The sequence below is a fragment of the Spinacia oleracea genome, chromosome 2, assembly GCF_020520425.1.
Source record: "Spinacia oleracea cultivar Varoflay chromosome 2, BTI_SOV_V1, whole genome shotgun sequence".
Taxonomy (NCBI): Eukaryota; Viridiplantae; Streptophyta; class Magnoliopsida; order Caryophyllales; family Amaranthaceae; genus Spinacia; species Spinacia oleracea.
Window position 1 is genome coordinate 79436534 of NC_079488.1, and position 26177 is coordinate 79462710.

The 26177-nt window shown below is 34.5% G+C and overlaps 1 protein-coding gene across 5 annotated transcripts; it reads left to right on the forward strand.

The window, feature by feature from the left end:
• Positions 1–13366: 13366 nt before the first annotated feature.
• Positions 13367–22990, forward strand: LOC110795016 (uncharacterized). 5 transcript variants are annotated; one of them, XM_056837106.1, is made up of 5 exons: positions 13367–13962; positions 14350–14419; positions 15069–15141; positions 15735–16905; positions 22812–22990. In XM_056837106.1, the coding sequence occupies exons 4-5, from the start codon at positions 15738–15740 to the stop codon at positions 22838–22840; spliced, it is 1197 nt and encodes a 398-aa protein (XP_056693084.1). In that variant the 5' UTR covers positions 13367–13962; positions 14350–14419; positions 15069–15141; positions 15735–15737; the 3' UTR covers positions 22841–22990. The 5 variants fall into 5 exon arrangements, 3 of the variants coding, with proteins under 3 accessions (XP_056693084.1, XP_056693085.1, XP_056693083.1); XR_008928068.1 differs by lacking the exon at positions 15735–16905 and adding an exon at positions 22126–22195 and having other exon boundaries at positions 13370–13962; XM_056837107.1 differs by having other exon boundaries at positions 14347–14419; positions 15069–16905.
• Positions 22991–26177: the final 3187 nt, after the last annotated feature.

Consider the following 26177-nt stretch of genomic DNA (forward strand, 5'->3'; position numbering starts at 1 on the left):
TTGACACTTTTAGGCTTTGAAATAAATCTGAAATTTACGTTTGATTTCCATAATTGAAATTAACATTAAATTATGTAAATCAATCACTCATTAATTGGGATTAAAAACCTAACCCGCATTAACCATAAAAATCACTTTAAAATATTAAAAATCAACACTTTATTAAATAATCAAATCTGAAAATTATAGTTCTTTAATTTAAAATAATCCCCATCAATCCAGACACAAAACATTAAAATACGGTGTTCATAACCGTTCACAGCAGTTTAATTAATCAAAATCAATAATAATAATATAATTTAAAATACGGAATTGAAATATAATAGGTAAGGAAGAAGAGAATTATACCAAACCGACCTATAGCACGGTACAATCACGATTTGAATGTGAGTGGGCGCAAAAGGGATCAAAATATACGGAGTATAATACACACAACACACGATTGGTGTGTGTGTGTGTGTGGTGCGTGTGGTGTGCGATAAGAAGCAGGGCGAGTGAGTGTGTTGCTTCGAGGGGAAGCAAGGAACGACAAAAACAACAAGCATCAACAGCACGCGGTGTTGTGCGGTAGAGGGAGCGAGAGAGCGAGGTGAGAGAGCGAGAAAGGGAGTGTGGTCGTGCGGGGTTGTGCGCGAGAGGCAAGAGAAGCGTACACAAGAGAGGAGGGGCGAGGGTGCTTGAAGGCACGAGGCAACATCGAGCAATTTTCTCGGCTGTGTGCGTGCGGGCAAGGGGACGAGCAAGAGAGGAGGGGGCTGAGTGCAAGGGAACAAAAGAGGAGAGAGAAAATTATGATAAGAAGTGGGGATCAATTAATGAAGTGGGTTATATTTATAGGTTCCCCAATCCCTAATGGGCTTAGTCTTAGGAATTAAATATTGGGCTTTGCAATTTAGGTAATTAGGTTTGAATTAGATATTGGTGTTAGGTTATGATACATATGACAATTCATAAATCATGCGGAAAAACCATAAAGCCAGGAAAGCATATTATTTACACATAATCATTTAGCATAGTTTAGATGCATACTCTTTGTTGCGTGCCTTCCCTAGCTGCGCCCGAACCGAACAAGAACAAGTCTTTAGGACTCCAAGTGTCGTCCCTTCGTAGATAGTCCACAGCACGTCCGGATCCGCCTTAAGCTTGACCAACTAGGATCGCCCTTAAGGTACTTAGAATTTTCGGCACTTTATAGGCAATTGTATGACTGAATTTTTGCTCTCAAAAATCACTTTGAACACTTGAATACTCGATGTAAATATGTGACCCTAGGCACCTATTTATAGAGTTATGGAAAAGGATTTGGAATCCTATTAGGATACTAATTTATTTAATTATAATCCTACTAGGACTCTAATTAAATAAACTAAATCTTTTAGGATTAGATTTAATCATATGACAAATCCCGGTAGCCTTAGGATTCGAGTAACACACTTCGAGTGATACGCTAGCACCGCACGGAGGCCTTGCGGCCCACGCACAGCGCCAGCCCACTCGTCGCAGCCCCGCGCGCGCGCCAAGGCCATTGCTGGGCCTGGCCTTGCGCTGGACCGGGCGTGGCTTGGCAGCGTGTTTTTGGGCGCTTGGGCTTGCTGAGCGTAGGCCTGGCTTCGTGTTGGGCCTTCGTCTAGCAAGTCTCGTCCGATGCTAATTCGTACGACGCGCTTCCGATTAAATTCCCGATTCCGGAATTTATTTCCGATACGAACAATATTTAATATTTCCGATTCCGGAATTAATTTCCGTTTCGAACAAATATTTAATATTTCCGTTTCCGGAATTATTTTCCGATTCCGATAATATTTCCGATTCTGACAATATTTCCGTTTCCGGCAATATTTCCGATTCCGGCAATATTTCCATTTCCGATAATATTTTCCGATAAGTACCATGTTTCCGTTTCCGGCAACATCTACGACTTGGATAATATTTACATTTCCGATACGATCCATATTTCCGTTTCCGGTAATATCATCGTTTCCGGAGTATTCATTTCTTGCCTGTGACGATCTCAGCTCCCACTGAAACCAAGATCCGTCGATTCCGAATATCCATAGATAGAGTATTTAATGCCATTAAATACTTGATCCGTTTACGTACTATTTGTGTGACCCTACGGGTTCAGTCAAGAGTAAGCTGTGGATTAATATCATTAATTCCACTTGAACTGAAGCGGCCTCTAGCTAGGCATTCAGCTCACTTGATCTCACTGAATTATTAACTTGTTAATTAATACTGAACCGCATTTATTAGACTTAACATAGAATGCATACTTGGACCAAGGGCATTATTTCCTTCAGTCTCCCACTTGTCCTTAGGGACAAGTGTGCATTTCCTAATTCCTTTGTCGCTTGATGCTTGCTCTTGAACATAAGGTAAGAGTTGTCATCCTTATTATGTCCAGAGGTGTTTCTCGGTTTCAGAGTTCAACTGATCAAATAAATAGATAATCATAGCCTATGATTCATCCAAGCACGGCCATGCATTTCACAGTTTCTAGCTCTCCGAGTGGCCTTGTACAACTTTTAAGCATCTCATCCCGATTTATGGGAGGACAATCCCAATCTTGCGATCTTGAGATTAGACTTCGTTTGATAGGTGATTACCTGAGCGTTGCCTTTATAGCCAACTTTTACGGTGCGACGGTTGGTCAACGTCAAAGCAACCAGTTCTCAAACAAGTAATCTCAAATCACTCAGGTATTGAGGATTTAGTGTCTAATAATTTTAATGAAATTTACTTATGACAGATTTTCATCTCTTACAGTAAAGTTTCATAGGTCTTGTCCGATACTAGTCTTCCCAAAGTAAGTATCTATGCAAATGATTATGACATTGCCATGTCCACATAGTTCAAGAAACAGAACTACTAGTCATCTTGCATTCTAATCGTCTAACGTTTTCTATGCGTCCAATTTTATAGAAAACTCCGACTAGGGACCATTTTCAACCTTTGACATTCAAGTTCACTTGATAGACATTTCTTAGTCACAGGACTGGTCCTGACAGTCTATCTTGAATATATCGTCAAATTGAAGGGACTCATCATTTAATACTAAACCAAGATTAAATGGAATATGAAAATTCATTTCATATATGATAAATGTTCAACCCTAATGTTTTACCACCATGGGCCTCAAACCCATCTTCTAAAACAGTTCATGGAATTCAAAGCTATGCTTGATTTCCAGTGCTACAATGTGAGTGTTGTTTCTCACTTGTTGCATAGGTTTAGTTATCATGCTTTGCCAATCTTAATATCCTTTTCATCGAATGTTCTTCGAGATAGATGATAAGACCTTTTGAGTATGTTTATTTTGTGATCTAGTCTTTTCCTTCTTCGATAGTGGTTCTACGCATTTTGCAATGAAGAACCATCAAGTTAGCAGACATGTGATCCACCCAAGTTTAATTAAGAACTCATTAATATAAACAACTTTGTTTTATTGCTTCTTAGGCAATAAGTACTTTTACTTCAACTGTTTAGGTTGCTAGTGATGCTTTGTTTGGATTTGCTTATCCAAGCAGTTCACAGATATGTGGAAGACTTTCCAGCTGTATCTTAGAACATAGAAATTAATATTTTAATTTCCCACGCAACAACTCATGGTCTCCAATCCATGTTGCCATTTTGAAACACGATGCTCTTTAGCTCGTCCTTGTCAATGGTTAACTCCAAAGGGTGTTTGCTTGATCCTTTGCCAGTGTTTATGCGTGTAGCATCAATATTTAGCATATCTTTATTTCCTTGAATCAAGAACTATTCCTATGTACCTTTTCAAGTACCATAAGTATTCTTGATCTCAATCTAGTTGATCTTCACTTAGATCAATAGATATTGGTATATGTTCGTCATGCCTAAAGTCATACGATACTTTTTGGCGATCCTCATATTATATCATACATGATAAATTCTTTTGCAGAATAATTCCCAATTGAATTCTATTCATGTAACTTTAGCTTATCTAGTTTCAGTAGATACTAAATTCAGCTAAATTCTTTGACATATAATATAGGTTAAGAATCTCATTTAGACTCTTTGATGTTTAACTTAGTAAATGCTTATACATAGTTCAAACATCCTTTACTTAGATTTATTCACATGGGTCGAATATCTCCAATGGAGACTTTCGTGTTTGATTTAGTAAATGCCATTACTTAATCCAAAACAATATCATAAGATCTTTGTAAATAGATCTTAATACCCAGTATGTACTAAGTTTCGCCATGGTCCATCATTGATGAATAATCTCAAATCTAAGTCATTAGCATTTGAATGTTATTTTACAATAGAGAGATATGTGTATGATACACATAGGACCAATTAAGTTTTTATGTACTCCCACTAAACTTCTTATATATCTATAAGAATCATGTATATTTTATGAAACTAAAATACTTATTAGCTTCATTAAAATATAATTCCAATTCCCAATTGCTTGCTTAAATCTGTACTTAGATTTTATAAGCTAGCTTTCTCTTTCAAGCATTTATTTGGATCCACAAATCCTATGACATACCATGTACATAGTTTATTCCAACATTTGATTGAGGAATACGTTTTGTCATCCAATTGCGATATGTACCAATATGCAATCATTGCTTGAATTATAGACTTGAGCATTACGATTATGCATGAGGTTTCAACACAATTCACACCATGAATTTGCTTGTAACCTTTAGCAACTAATCTAGCTTTGTGTGTGAACACAATTCCATGTTTGATGGTTTTTATCCTTAAAACAAACTTGCAACCAATAGGTGTGAAACTATTCTTGCAAATCAACAAAATTTCAATTTTGTCATCAAAACATTGGTTATGTTTTATGGCCTTTAACCATCTAAAACATTTGAGTCTATATATGGCCTCTAACCATTTTAGGGAATCTGGGTTTCGTCATAGCTTTCTTACAGGTCACAAACTCATTAATCTACATGATAATAGTTTGACTGCAAGTTGTAGGTTTCTTCACTATCTAATAGAAGAATCTCATAGTTTCATTGACCAGAACTCTATGTTTCTTTACTATCTAATAGAAGAATCTCATAGTTCCAGTGACTTGGACTCTATGCCTACTTGGGTATAGAACATCAAACAATAGAATATCAACAGGCACTTTGAGAGTCCTTTGAATATTCTATTCTCTTTGAAGCACTTGTAAAGTCTTCTAAGAGATGTCTATTCTTTAAAGCCACTTCTAAAGTCCTTAAAGAATAAGTTCGGTTTTTCTGAAGCACTTCGAAAAGCCTCCGGAATGTCCGTTTATGTTTGTTGTTCGCCTCGAACACTTTCGAGGTCTATTTTCTCCCACTTGTCATTTTGGAAACGAATCTCCAAAAGGACATTATTTCGAGCAAACAAACATTATGTTCTCAAAAATTCGTGGTAGAAACAATACCCTTGTGTTTCATTTGAATAAATCATAATGAAACATATATCTATACTTGAGCCTTAGTTTGTCGAATGACAAACACTAAGCTCCCACTGAGTTTTGCAACTCTCTAGATATATTTTATGAAAAGTTATTCTGAAATTACTTTTCAATAGCTTTGACGAATTTGGTTTAGTTTGGTGGTAGTTGAGCATTTTGTTTTAGAAATTATAGGAAAAGTCTTTATGATCCATCATTGATCGAATCAAGTACTAATTGACTTCGATTATTCCAACTAAGATATGCCATATCTTATGGACCTAGATTGTGAAATTACAACACACAATCATTGATGATCATATTTGGTCTCAAGTAATCATCAACATGATCTAACCTAGATCTTTATGATTTCTTGCCAAGTGGATTTTATACTTCTGAATCTTTGAACTAGCCAAACAGATTCAACTTATATCACATTTGAGTAAATAAACCTATATTCACTCAAATCCATGTGAAATAATAAAGTCATAAAATATTTCTTTAGCTTTGAACTCTATTGTCTAGGCGTTCTAACAATAGTTCATATCTTTTGTTACTTTCAACAAGTAAGACTAGTTGTCTTAAAATGATCTAGAAATCAATCAACTTTCAAAAGTCCATCAAAATAGAGCTTATGAATGTTAACTTGTTGATATGGTCTAAGCAACAATGCCAAAGATTAGTGGAACTCAAATCAAGGGGTTGATTTGAACCTAGTAAAGTTCTTTAAAGAGTTGTTTGTTTTAATCAAGCATATTGACTCAACCTGTAATTGACCATTTCATTCAAATAAACAAACAAACATTGTTTTTGTTTTTCTTGAATGTGAGTCTTTCTGTGTTTGAAAACAGAAATTTAGGTATGTTGATTATGGAACAAAATAGCCATTAAGTTCCAGCCTTTGAAAGGACTTAAAACAAACTAGATGACCCTACAATTAATGTAGCATTGCCATGCTTCATTTCCCACTTGTAGGTCATTAGTGTATCCTAGCTTCCATTGTTTGAGTTATTACCGAAGTAAGAACCTCAAGCGGTATATGATACCAAGGAAGTTTGATTGCTAGGTCACTTCTCTTTAAACATAAACTTATAGGTAGAAACGGAATCGTAAATTCCTTTCATTTATTCCTCGTTTTCCTATTTCTTGTACCCTTTCTTATAGTCTTAAGAATTCTTTAGTGTTGACTTTTATACTTTGTTAGACATGTCCAATGTCACCCCAACAAGGTTCTTACCATTTAATTTATGTTGAATATTAAGTTTCAACTAGATGATCTTACCAGAAGCTTCTAAAGTTCTCTAACCATCGATCTATTCGAATGTCTAGGGACCAGACTCATTCGAGAATTAAATGGACAAAGATATTAGGTTGTTAACCATTGGTAAAGCTGAGTGTTTAAACTCAATGCTTTATGATCTCAAAACTACATTGTATTTTGAATTCACAAGCACCAATCGGTTTGCCATTCGACTTTGATACTCGAAAACAACCATAAAAGTCGCTAAAAGAAACGTACATTTTAAATCGCTCATTTTCTCTCATTTCCGTGAATCGCTCTTGAATTCACTACCAATTGAGGAAATTTACTGTTACCTTTCTAGAAGGATTTTATTGCAGTGCAAGATATTTAATTATAAACAATAATTAAAACATACATTGAAGCATGCAAAGTCTAAACATTTATCATGAATAATAACTTGAAAATGAAAGCAATCATGCAATTTAAACAAGTCATTAGCATTTTATTCGAATTATGTGTTCCGGCAGGTGTGAATAAAATGATTCCAAGACCCTAAAACCATTGAAGAATTAAGCACAGTTTGTCGACTCAACTCTAAAACATTTTAGGTAAGCAAAAGCCTTTTGCTAATAGTCTAGAAACTATTCTTGGTTGATAGGTACGTCTAAGAACTTACTAGGTAAACCTATCGATTTTGCCACGACATAAAAGGACTCCTTACTTATATCGTTGAGTTTCACCAAAACTAACATGTACTCACAATTATTTGTGTACCTTGCCCCTTTAGGACCAATAAGTAACACCTCGCTGAGCGAAAACTATTACTAGATTGATGTAAAGGATATCCAAGCAAGTGTATATTTTGGCATGGCACCTTATAACTCAATTTTTAAGTTTGGAACTTAAGGCTCTTACTATGTTGGTTAGACTTTAAGTGAACTAAAATCCTTAATCATGCAACATAATCAAGCCACAATCTCATGCATAATTAAGACATATTTAAAGCAATAAATAACTTAAAGCATGCATAAGATAAATGTGATCTAGTATGGCCCGACTTCATCTTGAAGCTTTAACTTCAAAGTCCGTCTTGAAAATCTCCGTGGGAGGCACCATTTTCTTCAAATAGGATAAGCTATAATTAAAACTAATTACAACTATTTGATGGTACGCAGACCATATTTGAATTGAAAAACAACTTTGGTACTTTAGACCAATTACATTCAAATTAATGGTACGCAGACCATATTTTCTATCCTATTTGGGCCATACTAGTCACTTCATAACCTGCAAAACAGTACATATACAATATATACCATTCACCCATTCATTATCATGAATGGCCCACATAGCTGGTTAGTAAAACACATTATGCATCACATAAACATTTGCAGCAATTAATCAAGGGCACCAATAATCTACAAATTATTCAGTCCTTATTAATTCTAATCAAGTTGTTTTAACCTTAAGGATTTGTAGACCTAATCAAGAGTATATGACTAAAAAGGGCTCCCACTTAAACCAATAAATTCATATGCTTTACTAATTTTAAACATAAAATTGTATTTCTAGTCTAACCGGAAACATACAAATTTAATTAAAATTTAAAGCTCATATAAATTTATAATTGAATCCAAAAAGTTTAATTTAATTTCAGTCGTATTTAAATTAATTCATGATTTTAATTTTAGTAAAATAATTAGAATAAATAAAATTTATTATAATTACAATATTCAAAATTAAAATCCAAGAAAATAATTTAAATTATTAATTTTAAAATTAATTAAAATTACGTAAACTGAAAATTTCAAATTAAAATTTCAAAACGATCTAATCGCAACGCAACAATCCCACGCAACGCACGCCCATGGGCCACACGCACACAGCCATCGCTGGCCATGTGCGCGCAGCCCATGCGCTGCCTCGCATTGCTGCTGCTCACCATCGCAAGGCATCACGCGAGCTGGTGCTCGATGCGCGCGCCAGTGCTCGACGCACGAGCATGCTGCCGCAGCCCATCGCTGGGCGCAGCACTCGTCGCACGTCGCAACACGCACTCGCACGCCATCTCTGGGCGCAGCGCTCGTCGCATGCACAACAAGCACTCGCACGCCATCGCTGGGCGCAGCGCTCGTCGCACGCACAATAGCACTCGTTGCGCACGAGCGATCGATGCTTGGCGAACCACTCGTGGCACGCGAGCTTACGCTCGCTGCGCGCGAGGCTCCGCACGCTTCCGCGAGGCAGTGCGCGCTGTGGCGCAGCTCGCTTGCTGCCCACACGCGACTGCTCGTGCCTTGCTCTCGCCCTCGCCCATTCGCCCATTGCACACAGCCCACGACACAAGGCAGGGCTGCTGCCTTGTGCTTCGTGCACCATGGCCTTGCTCATTGCATTCGTACCGCATGGGCGACGAGCTCCCTTGCTCGTCGTTACATGCCCGCACTATACAACACCCCTTAAGGGTTACACGTAGCGTCCATTGCTTTGTGCGTGCAAGTTATATGAGCGAATCGCATAAAATTTTAAAATTTATATTCAAAATTAATGACAAATTAATAAATAATATTAATTTCATAATTTTAGGGCGAAAAATCGAAAATTTATTATTCAATTGATTTCCGATTAACATGGATTCAAGTCTAGGTCATAAAAATTTAAAATTTAACATAAATTTACAATTTTTATGGTGGTTTTTAATCATAGGTATCTAATTAAATTATAACTAATTATGAAAATCAAATTAATTCTAAATTATTCCAATTTTCAACAAATTAATCATAATTACAAATTAGATTGCATAATTAACAAGGCTAGGCATTCAAACTTGTTAAACATATACAGTAGGTCAATCAAAAATTCAAGATTTATCAACAAGAATCGCAAATATTTAATTTAACATCTTAAATTTACGAAATTTTGCATTCGAAAAACTAAAACCTTCGAAAAGTCATAGTTAGGCTTCGAATTTGAGAATTCTGGGTTCGGCCGATTACATACGGAATTGACACAAAAATCACTCGATTTGGATGAGTAACGAAGAAACTGCCGAAAAACTGCGTATGTATAATTAAATAAACGCAATTTGCAATTAATTAACAATTACGAAAATTAATCACCCCTTTTAATTCTTGCAAATTTGTAATATTTAACCATGTTCATGCAATTTAGATTATGAAAATAATAAGAGGCTCGTGATACCACTGTTAGGTTATGATACATATGACAATTCATAAATCATGCGGAAAAACCATAAAGCCAGGAAAGCATATTATTTACACATAATCATTTAGCATAGTTTAGATGCATACTCTTTGTTGCGTGCCTTCCCTAGCTGCGCCCGAACCGAACAAGAAAAAGTCTTTAGGACTCCAAGTGTCGTCCCTCCGTAGATAGTCCACAGCACGTCCGGATCCGCCTTAAGCTTGACCAACTAGGATCGCCCTTAAGGTACTTAGAATTTTCGGCACTTTATAGGAAATTGTATGACTGAATTTTTGCTCTCAAAAATCACTTTGAATACTTGAATACTCGATGTAAATATGTGACCCTAGGCACCTATTTATAGAGTTATGGAAAAGGATTTGGAATCCTGTTAGGATACTAATTTATTTAATTATAATCCTACTAGGACTCTAATTAAATAAACTAAATCTTTTAGGATTAGATTTAATCATATGACAAATCCCGGTAGCCTTAGGATTCGAGTAACACACTTCGAGTGATACGCTAGCACCGCACGCAGGCCTTGCGGCCCACGCACAGCGCCAGCCCACTCGTCGCAGCCCCGCGCGCGCGCCAAGGCCATTGCTGGGCCTGGCCTTGCGCTGGACCGGGCGTGGCTTGGCAGCGTGTTTTTGGGCGCTTGGGCTTGCTGAGCGTAGGCCTGGCTTCGTGCTGGGCCTTCGTCTAGCAAGTCTCGTCCGATGCTAATTCGTACGACGCGCTTCCGATTAAATTCCCGATTCCGGAATTTATTTCCGATACGAACAATATTTAATATTTCCGATTCCAGAATTAATTTTCGTTTCGAACAAATATTTAATATTTCCGTTTCCGGAATTATTTTCCGATTTCGATAATATTTCCGATTCTGACAATATTTCCGTTTCCGGCAATATTTCCGATTCCGGCAATATTTCCATTTCCGATAATATTTTCCGATACGTACCATGTTTCCGTTTCCGGCAACATCTACGACTTGGATAATATTTATATTTCCGATACGATCCATATTTCCGTTTCCGGTAATATCATCGTTTCCGGAGTATTCATTTCTTGCCTGTGACGATCTCAGCTCCCACTGAAACCAAGATCCGTCGATTCCGAATATCCATAGATAGAGTATTTAATGCCATTAAATACTTGATCCGTTTACGTACTATTTGTGTGACCCTACGGGTTCAGTCAAGAGTAAGCTGTGGATTAATATCATTAATTCCACTTGAACTGAAGCGGCCTCTAGCTAGGCATTCAGCTCACTTGATCTCACTGAATTATTAACTTGTTAATTAATACTGAACCGCATTTATTAGACTTAACATAGAATGCATACTTGGACCAAGGGCATTATTTCCTTCAATTGGAGCTTAGAAACTCAGTTGGGCTCAACTAGTGGAATGAGTTGGGCTTAGGATTAATTCAAACCATTTAAAAACACGACTCAATAAATTTCCCGATTAAAATAATAAATTCTTTTCAAATTTAATAAAATAATAATTATTTTAATTAAATAAAAATACATTTAAATCATAATTAAATGCTTTTTAAATTCTAAAATTCATACTTTATAAATACAATAAAATATATTTATAAATTTAGAAAAATACGAGGTATTACTGTAGGGGGTTTTTTCGTACTTCTTTTTGTATTTCCCCTACGGGCCTTTGTAAGTTTTTGAATTTCGAAAGAGTCGCCACCAAACAATTTTAAGGGTCTGGTTTGGAAAGACCAAAAATGACTCTTTTGTGGATAAGGCATTGAATCTTAGAAACGGATGGGTGAGATCCGGGCAAGGGAACGAAGTGCTTATTCCGCGAACTTTAAAAATTGTATTCGAGTACATGACAAGAAGCATTTTCGAATATATAACGCTAGTCATGACACTATGTTGGTTTGAACTTTGAATTTAGGACATAGAATTTATACTTGTATCGTGATCACTTCGCTTTAAAGTTAATTGAAGGAACCTAAGGCCGGTTTGTCCAAGAATTATCTTTGTTAAGCGTAATGTAACTTTGCATTTTGTTGGATTTAGCATATAAGGTGATGAAATCAATTCACACATAAAGCATCATCACAATAAGTAAAGGAATTATTGAAAGTGCGTACAAAACCACATTACCTTAAAATAAGATGAGTAAAGAATGTGGAATTGAAATTGCAATAATAAAGGTACGATATTGAAATGCGTTATTGAAAGGTGCGATATTGAAATTGCGGTATTGAAATTGTATTATTGTATTTGAGATCCGAACGCCAAACGACTACTTAATAATAAGTGCGTCCGACACGGATTCAATTCTAAAAATCTCAACTTTAGGATAAGTTGCTCATCCAAAAGTGTCTTAGATTTTGGTTATTGAAATTGAACTTTGAATATTGAACTTGAATATTGAACTTGATCTAACATTGAAATTAGGAGTCTTAAATATCAAAGATTAGACCTTTTAATGTTAAAAAGGACTCACCTTTGATGTCCTCCAAAACTTGAAAATGATTCTAGTTTAAGGAAGTGATTACAAACAACCTTAAACATCATAGAATCTTGAAAATGAGACTTGTATTTGGAAATTGAAATTAGGAGTCTTGAATCTCAAAGATAAGACATTTTAATGTTAAAAAGGCCTCACCTTTAATTTGCTCCATAACTTGAAAATGATTCTAGTTTAAGGAAGTGATTACAAACAACCTCAAACATCATAGGATCCATAACTTGTACTTGAATCATAAAAAGTTTTGACTTTGTAAAAATGTGTGATTGTTGTAAGTAACACTTTTGAGAGCAAAAGTGTCAACTTTACTAATCATTTTTGGAAGAAAAATTGATTCTTGCATGTAATACCCCATATTTTAAAACATATTTATTAACAACAATTAGTCTTAAATTGAAATTTGAGTTTTCTTTTTATAAAACGAGTGAATTAAATTTCGTTTATTCTTTCGGTTATTATTATATTATTAAAACGTTTTGGATTACGTTATAATTTATCGATTTTCTAAGCTATTGTTTTAATAGATTTTAATATTTTATAAACTATATTAATTTATGTTCATTATTGATTTTAAAGATATTATGATTTAGATTAATTATTTTTATAACTATATCTATTTATGAAATTATGATTTTAAAACTTAATTCGTGATAATTGGATACGAGCAATTATTTTCTAAAACTTGTTCTAATTAATTGGGTCAATTGTTTCAACATTACATAGTCAAGCCCAAACCAATAAGCCATTCAAGCCCATCAAAATGCCATCCTAAATCAGAAATTCTAAACTCAAAAGAAAAAGGAAAATAAAAATCAACACCAACATCATCAACATCACGCATCATTCTTCACCATCATCACTAATCACCATGTTCATCATCATAGAAGCTTCTTGCAAGTTGCAAATTCACTACTTAGCTTCTTCTACGTGTAAATCTCTAAATCATACACCATCATCAAGCTCTCTCCACCATATGATGCACCACCCAAATCACCCAATCAAAAATTGGTTTTCAATCTGAATAATCACTCAAATTCATCTATAAATAGTGCAAGGATTAACCTCAATTCAATTCACAAGTCAATTGCAAACTCATCCTCAAATTTCAGCAACTTTAAATTCAAGAAAATTCATTTAAATTTCACAAATAAACTCCCTGCTTCTACAACCACCGACCACCGGCGGCCACCTGAAGGCGGCCTCGCGCCGGCGTCCAGCCACCTCGCCGACCTCTTGCTCGCCGTCCTCCCTCCTCTTCCCGTCGCCCACTCCTCCCTCTGCCTTCGTTCCTCTTTCGCAGCCCCCAACTCCCTGCTCCCTCTTTCTCCTCTTCGTCGGCCCCCCTTCCTCGCCGACTGCTTCGCTGCTCCGCCCGCAAACCACCACCACCAAAACCCGCGGCTACCACCCTCATTGCCGCCTTGCAGCACCGCCGTTGTCCCAGCCCAACCAACGAACCCAGCCTCACGCAACTCCCCCTTCCCCTCCTCCTTTCCTCGTGCCTTTTCTCTGTAAACAAGACCAACATTTGGTCTTTAAAAACAAAATAGTAAATTTAAAGGATCCAAGTTCATATTCCCTTGACCCATTAAAGGGTAAGTTGGCCCATTCTCATTTTCTAAAGCCTTATTTATTCATTTCTATATTTTTGCTATTCTATTTTTATTTTCGTTTTCGTTTCTATTTAGATTCTAACGTTTTAATTATTTTGCTGTGTTTTTAAGTTACTTAATAAAGTCGTTGTTATTGAAATATAATTCTAACGATGTTATTATTATTATTATTATTATTATTATTATTATCAAGAATACGACGTTTATTAATTTATAACTTTGAAAATTAAGAATATAAAAGTACTTCTATTAATTATTTTATAATTCACTAATTAACGTTTTTCGAAAAGTTAAAAAGATAATTTTATTTTATAAGTCGTTTTATTAATTCAATCGAGTTACTAATATTAATTATTTAATAACAAGAAGAAGCGGTCCTTGGAGCTCAAGAAGAACGGCCCATCGAAAGTAAGGAAAACGACTGCTAATAGTGGTTGAGGTAACATCTATTGCTAACACCCACAATCCCCTTCACAAATGCGTTTATTGGAATGTTTTATGAATTTGAGAAATGCGTTATGAATTACAACCATGTTTATGATATGATTCTTGTTTGGATTGTGGGATTCTCTTTTGATTTCAATTATGATTTTATGAATGATTTTAATGAGCCTTACGAAGCATGATTTATGATTATGAAATGATATTCTGTCAACGCATGAATAAGAAACGAAACATGATAATGAAAGCGAAAGACAAGGTTCTGGCAGTATTTGATCTGTTCTGTTCTGATTCTGATTCTGATTCTGATTATGGTCGTGCACGTACCCTCGTACCCCGCTACCCCATGATGGGTAACGTCTGTTTCTGTCTGATTATGATGGTACGATCTGGTGGGAGACGTCCTACATTCTGTTCATACTTGCCAGTAACCATGAATGAATGTTTTTAATAATAATAATGGAAAACTATTATATTTTATCTTATTGTTTATCTTGAATTGCATAAGATTTATGAAATGATTTGCAAAAAGGTTTTACAATATTCTACTCTCCTTCTGTTTGCAAATCAAATGAATTGAAATGAATTTACGTTGTTAGGGTAGTTGTTACTGGGCCTCGGCTCATGATATTGCTTTTGGATTTTAGGTACCGAAGAGGACAACGGGATGGATTAGTGGTGAGGACGTATCAGTTAAAGCAAGGTTACTCAGTTTAATAAGTGAGCTTCACTAGTTAATTATGTACTAAAACTCTAGCTTTAAATTCTAAGAATTATTATGGTTTGTATTATGACAATTTAGTTGATTCACGAGTCTTTTGTTTCATTAATCTTAGTTCAGATTAATATTGAATTATGCGCCTTGTATCTCTCAATAGAGAGGTACGGCATGTGACGCACCGACTAAACTAGGATTCCGCTGCTAATTATGGATTATTAACTTAATAAAATTGATTAGAAGTCGGGGCGTTACAGATTGGTATCAAGAGCAAAGGTTTTGAGACCGAAAAATGAAGCCTTGTGGGATTTATGCTAATAAATGCACTTTAGGAACAAAATGAACTAATATAGGTAATAGTAAAGAAATTAGAACAATTGAAGAATTTGAGGATTAAGATTGAAGAATAAGTTCTAAATGAAATTATGTTTTTTTTTTCTTTTAATTTTTTTTTAAATGAGCGTGAGTATTAGGAACGGGGAAATGGGAACGTTTTTCTTAAACATTTTGTGATAGATTGCACATGAGGTTGCAAGTGGTTATGTATTTGTGAATGTCAAATATATAATTTCTTATCTGAAGTACTTACATGTAGATTATGGCTTTAATCGGAAATGACGCCGATAACATTGAACTCAATGACGGTACTGGAAACCGTGGACCTGAAATGACTCTTGAAGAAATAAGGGCAAGGCTTGATGAACTAAGAAACGATCCCATCTTTGGAGACGCCCAAGTCGAAAATAATAACAATAATCAAATGGAATTGTTAAAATTAATGATGATGGAAATTATACAAGGGAATCGCCAAAAGACGAGAACTGAAGAAGAGGAATGCTCCAACATGTTCAAAAAGTTTGCCTCCCATAAGCCACCTACTTATGATGGAAAACCGGACCCAACGGAGTTTGAGGAATGGCTTAGCGACATGGAGAAGTTGTTCGACGCGACTCAATGTCCAGATAAGAATAAGGTGAACTTTGCCGTCTTTTATCTAAAAGGGCAAGCCGATCTTTGGTGGAAGATCGCAAAAGGACTGCAAAATGATCCTGAATTTGGTTGGGGTAAGCTCAAGATAGCCATGCGAAACCAATTTTACCCACAATCTCTGCAATTGCAAATGGAATCGGATTTCGTCCATCTTAAGCAACGACAAATGTCAGTCTTGGAGTATGCTGTGAAATTCAACGAGCTTTCTCGTTTTGCCCCAGATATGGTCTCCACTGATAGGCAAAAGATGAACCGCTTTGAAGGTGGATTAAACCTCGATCTCCGCGAACGCCTATCTTCTTACCTGAGTAACTCTTATCAAGAGTTGTATGATAGAGCTATCAACGTGGAGAGAATGATGAAACTGCGAGAAGAAATAATTGGAAATGCAAAGAGAAAAGGAAACACTCATGGAGGAAATTCAAGCCATGGGTCCTACAAGAAACCAAATGTTGGGAACTATGGAGGAAATAATCAACACTCTAACAGGCCTCAAGTATGCAACAAATGCGGGAAACGTGGTCATATTGAAAGGAATTGTCGAGTTGGTACTGGACAATGCTACAGATGTGGGGGCAAGGAACACCAAGTTAAGGATTGCCCCCGACCGGCACCCCAATACCCAAACGACAACAGGAATGGACAAAATGGCCCCAATCGCGGAAACGGTGGTAACGGAAACTTCAACCGTTATCCTCCGCGTAAACCTCCGCAAAATGGAAGGGTGTTTGTGATGCAGAAAGATGAAGTTGATGGAAATAATGATGTCATTACTGGTACTTTCCTTATCCATTCTAATCCCGCCTATGTTCTTTTAATTCTGGAGCTACACATTCATTTGTTTCTTCATCATTTGCTAAACGCCTAAAATTTAAACCATGTTCTGAATTTTCCAGCATGTCTGTGACCATACCTTCGGGAAGATCTTTGGCTTGTAATGTCATGTATAAGGATTGTCCAATCACTATAGGAAGATATGAATTCCCGAGTAACCTAGTCCAATTCGAATTAACTGACTTTGATGTGATTTTGGGAATGGATTGGTTGTCAAAGTATCATGCTGACATAAGTTGCCTTCACCATAGAGTAACCCTTAGAGGGTTAGATGGGAAAAAGGTGTCATACCGAAATAGGGTAGGTAAATCAAAAGTTAAGGTAATCTCTACCATGAAAGCCCTGAAGCTACTTAAAACCGGTTGTTATGGATATCTTTGCAATATTTTGGAGAGTAAAGAACCGAACTTGCTTGACATACCCGTAGTATGTGATTACCCTGACGTATTCCCAGAGGAAATACCTGGCATGCCCCCACAAAGAGAAATAGATTTTAACATCGACCTAATTCCAGGATCTTCCCCTGTCTCTAAAGCACCTTATAGAATGGCACCTGCAGAATTACAAGAGTTAAAGAAACAATTAGATGAACTGTTGGAAAAAGGGTATATTCGACCTAGTGTTTCACCTTGGGGAGCACCCGTCTTGTTTGTAAGGAAAAAGGATGGAAGTTTGAGGCTATGTATTGACTATCGAGAGTTAAATAAGATTACCATCAAGAATCGATACCCCTTACCTCGTATTGATGATTTGTTCGACCAACTTCGAGGAGCAACCACTTTTTCAAAGATAGATTTGAGATCGGGATATCACTAACTTTGAATAAAACCCGAAGACATTCCTATAACAGCCTTTAGAACCCGATATGGACATTATGAGTTTGTAGTCATGCCTTTTGGATTAACTAATGCCCCTACTATTTTCATGGACCTAATGAACCGAGTTTTCAAACCTTACCTGGACCAATTTGTCGTAGTCTTCATTGATGACATCTTGATATACTCCAAAAGTCCAAAGGAACACGAAGAACACTTGAGAAAAGTCCTTGAAGTTTTAAGAGAGAACCAATTATATGCCAAGTTGCAAAAGTGTGAATTTTGGTTGAAGGAGGTAGCGTTCTTAGGTCATATCATATCTGCTGAAGGAGTTTCGGTGGACCCTCAAAAAGTAAAAGCAATTGTTGAGTGGTCTAGACCTACTAATGTTCCCGAAGTAAGGAGTTTTATGGGTTTAGCTGGTTATTATAGAAGGTTCGTACAAGATTTCTCGAGAATAGCTCAACCAATCACCCGACTTGTGAAGAAAACCACTAAGTTTGAGTGGACCGAACAATGCGAGTCAGCCTTTCAAGAACTCAAGAAACGTCTTACTACCGCCCCCGTCCTTACTCTTCCTTCAGGCACCGAAGGCCTTGTTGTATATAGTGATGCCTCCAAACTGGGGTTAGGATGTGTTTTGATGCAACATGGGAAGGTCATTGCTTATGCTTCTCGCCAACTTAAGGTTCACGAACAAAATTATCCAACCCATGACTTAGAGCTTGCAGCTGTAGTGTTTGCACTCAAAATCTGGAGACATTATTTGTATGGTGTCTCATGCCAAATCTTCACCGACCATAAAAGCCTTAAATATATTTTCACTCAAAAAGAACTCAACCTAAGGAAACGAAGGTGGTTAGAACTTCTCAAAGACTACGATCTTGAAATATTGGATCATCCTGGAAAAGCCAATGTCGTGGCCGATGCCTTAAGTCGAAAACCGCGTGTCAACTCAATTTTAGAGCTTCCCGAAACCATATCTAAAGACTTAAGAAGAATGGAAGTGGAGTTAATCCGAAAGGAAGGAAGTGCATGCTTGAACATGATGGAAGTAAGGCCAACCTTGCTGGACGAGATAAAGGAAGCTCAAATTGGAGACTTGGAGTTGGAGAAAATAAGGAACGATGTAGAGAAAGGAAAGTCACATGGATTTGTCATCCAAGAAGATGGTACCTTAAGGTTTCAAGGACGACTATGCGTTCCAAGGAATGAAGTTTTGAAACGGAGAATTTTAGAAGAAGCTCATAACACTCCATATTCTATTCATCCCGGAGGAAGCAAATTATACAAGGATTTGAAGTCAACATTTTGGTGGAGTAATATGAAGCAAGAAACTGCAGATTTCGTTGCAAAATGTTTAACATGTCAGAGGATCAAAATAGAGCATCAAAGACCAGCAGGATTATTGCAACCCTTGAACGTGCCAAAATGGAAATGGGACGCAATATCAATGGATTTTATCTCAGGATTGCCCCCATCCACAAAAGGAATGAATAGTATTTGGGTCATTGTGGATCGATTAACAAAATCAGCGCATTTCTTAGCCGTTAAGACGAATTGGAAGTTAGATCAATTGGCAGAACTATATGTGAACACTATAGTACGCTTGCATGGTGTGCCTAGCTCGATTGTTTCTGATCGCGATTCAAGATTTCAAGCTAAGTTTTGGAAAGAATTACAACATGCCCTTGTAACAAGGCTTGACTTTAGTACTGCATTCCATCCAACAACTGACGGTCAAACAGAAAGGACCAATCAAATTTTGGAAGACATGCTCAGAGCGTGTGTTTTGGATTTCCAAGGAAGTTGGGAAAATTTTCTTCCAATGATAGAGTTTTCGTATAACAACAGCTACCAAGCAACTATTGGAATGGCCCCATACGAAGCGCTTTACGGGAGAAAGTGTAGAACACCTTTGTGTTGGAGTGATATTGATGAGGCCCGTATCATAGGACCTGACTTGATTCAAGAAGCGACTGATAAAATTCGATTGATTCAGTCGAGAATGAAAACAGCACAAAGCAGACAAAAGAGTTATGCTGATCAACGAAGAAGACCATTAGAATTTGTTGTTGGTGACCATGTGTTTTTGAAAATTATCGCCTACCAAGGGAGTAATGCGGTTTGGTCAGTCAGGAAAGTTATGTCCAAGGTACATTGGGCCATACGAGATCTTGGATAGGGTCAACGAGGTAGCTTATCGACTCGCCTTACCGACAGACCTAGATAAAGTACATAACGTATTCCACGTGTCGATGTTACGAAAGTATGTCCCCGACCCAAGTCATGTGATTAGACACGAACCTCTGCAACTGCGAAACGATTTGAGTTACGAGGAGAAACCGATTGAGATACTCGATCATAGGGAAAAACAACTTCGAAACAAAGTAATTCGTATGGTTAAGGTATTATGGGCTAATCATACTTCTTCTGAGGCCACTTGGGAAGTCGAAGACCAAATGAAATCAAAATACCCTCACCTTTTCTCATGAATGATAGGTATAATAAACATTAATGTATGAACGACTTTGATTGAATATACTAAATTGTTTGTGCTTATATATTGAAAATGAATATTTTGGAAGTATAACTAATCTGGTGCACCGTTATTGATGCAAGTTCTTCTGAGCTCCAAGTTTCGAGGACGAAACTTTTTCTAAGGGGGTAAGGATGTAATACCCCATATTTTAAAACATATTTATTAACAACAATTAGTCTTAAATTGAAATTTGAGTTTTCTTTTTATAAAACGAGTGAATTAAATTTCGTTTATTCTTTCGGTTATTATTATATTATTAAAACGTTTTGGATTACGTTATAATTTATCGATTTTCTAAGCTATTGTTTTAATAGATTTTAATATTTTATAAACTATATTAATTTATGTTCATTATTGATTTTAAAGATATTATGATTTAGATTAATTATTTTTATAACTATATCTATTTATGAAATTATGATTTTAAAACTTAATTCGTGATAATTGGATACGAGCAATTATTTTCTAAAACTTGTTCTAATTAATTGGGTCAATTGTTTCAACATTACATAGTCAAGCCCAAACCAATAAGCCATTCAAGCCCATCAAAATGCCATCCTAAATCAGAAATTCTAAACTCAAAAGAAAAAGGAAAATAAAAATCAACACCAACATCATCAACATCACGCATCATTCTTCACCATCATCACTAATCACCATGTTCATCATCATAGAAGCTTCTTGCAAGTTGCAAATTCACTACTTAGCTTCTTCTACGTGTAAATCTCTAAATCAAACACCATCATCAAGCTCTCTCCACCATATGATGCACCACCCAAATCACCCAATCAAAAATTGGTTTTCAATCTGAATAATCACTCAAATTCATCTATAAATAGTGCAAGGATTCAACTCAATTCAATTCACAAGTCACTTGCAAACTCATCCTCAAATTTCAGCAACTTTAAATTCAAGAAAATTCATTTAAATTTCACAAATAAACTCCCTGCTTCTACAACCACCGACCACCGGCGACCACCTGAAGGCGGCCTCGCGCCGGCGTCCAGCCACCTCGCCGACCTCTTGCTCGCCGTCCTCCCTCCTCTTCCCGTCGCCCACTCCTCCCTCTGCCTTCGTTCCTCTTTCGCAGCCCCCAACTCCCTGCTCCCTCTTTCTCCTCTTCGTCGGCCCCCCTTCCTCGCCGACTGCTTCGCTGCTCCGCCCGCAAACCACCACCACCAAAACCCGCGGCTACCACCCTCCTTGCCGCCCTGCAGCACCGCCGTTGTCCCAGCCCAACCAACGAACCCAGCCTCACGCAACTCCCCCTTCCCCTCCTCCTTTCCTCGTGCCTTTTCTCTGTAAACAAGACCAACATTTGGTCTTTAAAAACAAAATAGTAAATTTAAAGGACCCAAGTTCATATTCCCTTGACCCATTAAAGGGTAAGTTGGCCCATTCTCATTTTCTAAAGCCTTATTTATTCATTTCTATATTTTTGCTATTCTATTTTTATTTTCGTTTTCGTTTTTATTTAGATTCTAACGTTTTAATTATTTTGCTGTGTTTTTAAGTTACTTAATAAAGTCATTGTTATTGAAATATAATTCTAACGATGTTATTATTATTATTATTATTATTATTATTATTATTATTATTATTATTATTATTATTATTATTATTATCAAGAATACGACGTTTATTAATTTATAACTTTGAAAATTAAGAATATAAAAGTACTTCTATTAATTATTTTATAATTCACTAATTAACGTTTTTCGAAAAGTTAAAAAGATAATTTTATTTTATAAGTCGTTTTATTAATTCAATCGAGTTACTAATATTAATTATTTAATAACAAGAAGAAGCGGTCCTTGGAGCTCAAGAAGAGCGGCCCATCGAAAGTAAGGAAAACGACTACTAATAGTGGTTGAGGTAACATCTATTGCTAACACCCACAATCCCCTTCACAAATGCGTTTATTGGAATGTTTTATGAATTTGAGAAATGCGTTATGAATTACAACCATGTTTATGATATGATTCTTGTTTGGATTGTGGGATTCTCTTTTGATTTCAATTATGATTTTATGAATGATTTTAATGAGCCTTACGAAGCATGATTTATGATTATGAAATGATATTCTGTCAACGCATGAATAAGAAACGAAACATGATAATGAAAGCGAAAGACAAGGTTCTGGCAGTATTTGATCTGTTCTGTTCTGATTCTGATTCTGATTCTGATTATGGTCGTGCACGTACCCTCGTACCCCGCTACCCCATGATGGGTAACGTCTGTTTCTGTCTGATTATGATGGTACGATCTGGTGGGAGACGTCCTACATTCTGTTCATACTTGCCAGTAACCATGAATGAATGTTTTTAATAATAATAATGGAAAACTATTATATTTTATGAAATGATTTGCAAAAAGGTTTTACAATATTCTACTCTCCTTCTGTTTGCAAATCAAATGAATTGAAATGAATTTACGTTGTTAGAGTAGTTGTTACTGGGCCTCGGCTCATGATATTGCTTTTGGATTTTAGGTACTGAAGAGGACAACGGGATGGATTAGTGGTGAGGACGTATCAGTTAAAGCAAGGTTACTCAGTTTAATAAGTGAGCTTCACTAGTTAATTATGTACTAAAACTCTAGCTTTAAATTCTAAGAATTATTATGGTTTGTATTATGACAATTTAGTTAATTCACGGGTCTTTTGTTTCATTAATCTTAGTTTAGATTAATATTGAATTATGCGCCTTGTATCTCTCAATAGAGAGGTACGGCATGTGACGCACCGACTAAACTGGGATTCCGCTGCTAATTATGGATTATTAACTTAATAAAATTGATTAGAAGTCGGGGCGTTACTTTGCATGTCATAATTGAAATGGTGTTTTGGACAATCATTTGGAGAGGGTTTCAAGAATGAAACCTCCCAAAGATGACACCTTTTGCATAACTTTTCCTAGTTAATCAAGGGTATGAACCCTAATGATAACATCATAGGATTTTGTATTTAGAAAGGTAGAAGAATAGAATTCTTTGTAGATTTAAGTAGGGATTCGGAATTACTAGTTAGGGTCAGGTTGGATTTCCGATTAGTCCTCCCAATTTCTTAAATATTTGAAATTGTATAGGAATTTGTAGATTGAAACTTGATTTTTGTGTTTTTATTTTGAGAGCAGATTTCGAAATTACGACGTTGTGTTTTTGATTTGCTGCCCTAAATGCTTAGAAATGAGGGCTTAAATAGAAGATTAACAGGCTAAATTCCAAAATCCAGCTGCGCTTGGCGCAGGTGACGTGGCTCAGAAAATGCCAAAGCAAGGACGATGACGCCATCCTTGCTTTTGTCCCTTATGGTTGTACCCTTGTACGAATTGTACGAAGTTGGCATGTAGTGAATGCTAAAGGGTTAAGGATCTACTTGCGTCTAAAAACAAGCCGTTTCGGTTTCGTGTAAGTATTTGGGCTCGGTTTTACAGGTCGGGGCCCGACTTGCTCGGTTTTGTGGGTCGGCGCCCGAATTTGGATTGCTTAGTGTCATTTTGGGTGCGTTCTGTTCAACTTATTTGACATGAACTTATCTGAACTTATCTGATCTTCTCTGAACTTATCTGATCTGAACTTATCTGATCTGAACTTATCTGAACTTATTGGAACTTATTGGAACTTATTGAAACTTATTGGAACTTATCTGAACTTATCTAAACTTATTGAAACTTATTGGAACTGCTTGAAACTTATAATTAATAAATTTAAAATTTAAAATTTAAAATTTAAAATTTAAAATTTAAAATTTAAAATTTAAAATTTTAAATTTTAAATTTTAAATTTTAAATTTTAAATTTAAAGTTTAAAATTGAAAATTTAAAATTTAAAATTTAAAATTTAAAATTTAAAATTTAAAATTTAAAATTTAAAATTTAAAATTTAAAATTTAAAATTTAAAATTTAAAATTTAAAATTTAAAATTTAAAATTTAAAATTTAAAATTTAAAATTTAAAATTTAAAATTTAAAATTTAAAATTTAAAATTTAAAATTTAAAATTTAAAATTTAAAATTTAAAATTAAAATTAAAATTAAAATTAAAAATTAAAAATTAAAATTAAAATTAAAAATTAAAAATTAAAAATTAAAAATTAAAAATTAAAATTAAAAATTAATAATTAATAATTAATAATTAATAATTAATAATTAATAATTAATAATTAATAATTAATAATTAATAATTAATCATTAATAATTAATCATTAATCATTAATAATTAATAATTAATAATTAATAGTTAATAATTAATAATTAATAATTAATAATTAATAATTAATAATTAATAATTAATAATTAATAATTAATAATTAATAATTAATAATTAATAATTAATAATTAATAAAATAGTTAATAATTAATAATTAATAGTTAATAATTAATAATTAATAGTTAATAATTAATAATTAATAGTTAATAATTAATAGTTAATAATTAATAACTAATAATTAATAATTAATAATTAATAATTAATAATTAATAATTAATAATTAATAATTAATAATTAATAATTAATAATTAATAATTAATAATTAATAATTAATAATTAATAGTTAATAATTAATAATTAATAGTTAATAATTAATAATTAATAATTAATAATTAATAATTAATAATTAATAATTAATAATTAATAATTAATAATTAATAATTAATAATTAATAATTGATAATTAATAATTAATAATTAATAATTAATAATTAATAATTAATAATTAATAATTAATAATTAATAATTAATAATTAATAATTAATAATTCATAATTAATAATTAATAATTAATAATTAATAATTAATAATTAATAATTAATAATTCATAATTAATAATTAGTAATTAATAATTAGTAATTAATAATTAATAATTAATAATTAATAATAAATAATTAAAAATTAATAATTAATAATTAATAATTAGTAATTAATAACTAATAATTAATAATTAATAATAAATAATTAGTAATTAATAATTAAGAATTAAGAATTAAGAATTAAGAATTAATAATTAGTAATTAATAATTAATAATTAATAATTAATAATTAATAATTAATAATTAATAATTAATAATTAAGAATTAAGAATTAAGAATTAAGAATTAAGAATTAAGAATTAATAATTAATAATTAATAATTAATAATAAATAATAAATAATAATATTATTATTAATATTATTTATTTTGGAACTTATTGGAACTTATTGAAACTTATCTGAACTTATTAGAACTTATTGGAACTTATCTGAACTTATCTGAACTTATTGGAACTTATTGGAACTTATCTGAACTTATCTGAACTTATCTGAACTTATTGGAACTGAAACTTATTTTTTTAAGGTGAACAGAACGCACCCTTTGTCTGGAAAAGGCCTTATAAAACTAATGGAGAGGTCGATTAGGCGAGATCGTGTTTGGATTTTGAAATTGATTTTTGGAAATTGAATTTTATACCGAGTTCCGTAATGGGAACGGGATCGGGAATTGGACTTTGGATCTTGGATTCTGGAATATGTTTTAGCAATTGGGACTTCCGCACGGAATTGCACCAACCACCTAGCAAGGATAATAGTATCGTCATCATCCCTTAGGGGAGACACGATTTAGGTGTCTACAATTACGGTCTACCCTCCTTAAAAGAAGTTTCGTCCCGAAACTTGGGCACGGTAACCAAAATTTGAAATTCAAAACTTGAGACTTTATGAGACTTTATTGCGTTTTCTTGCAAAAAATTTAGTTGCTAAACTCTTTAGGTGATTCAACATGACAACATGAAGTGAAATTTCAATAGAAAGCACTAAATTTAGCATAAAATAAGGGAAATCCTAACACTTATAAAGCTTCATACTTTGATTACTATTCACCTAA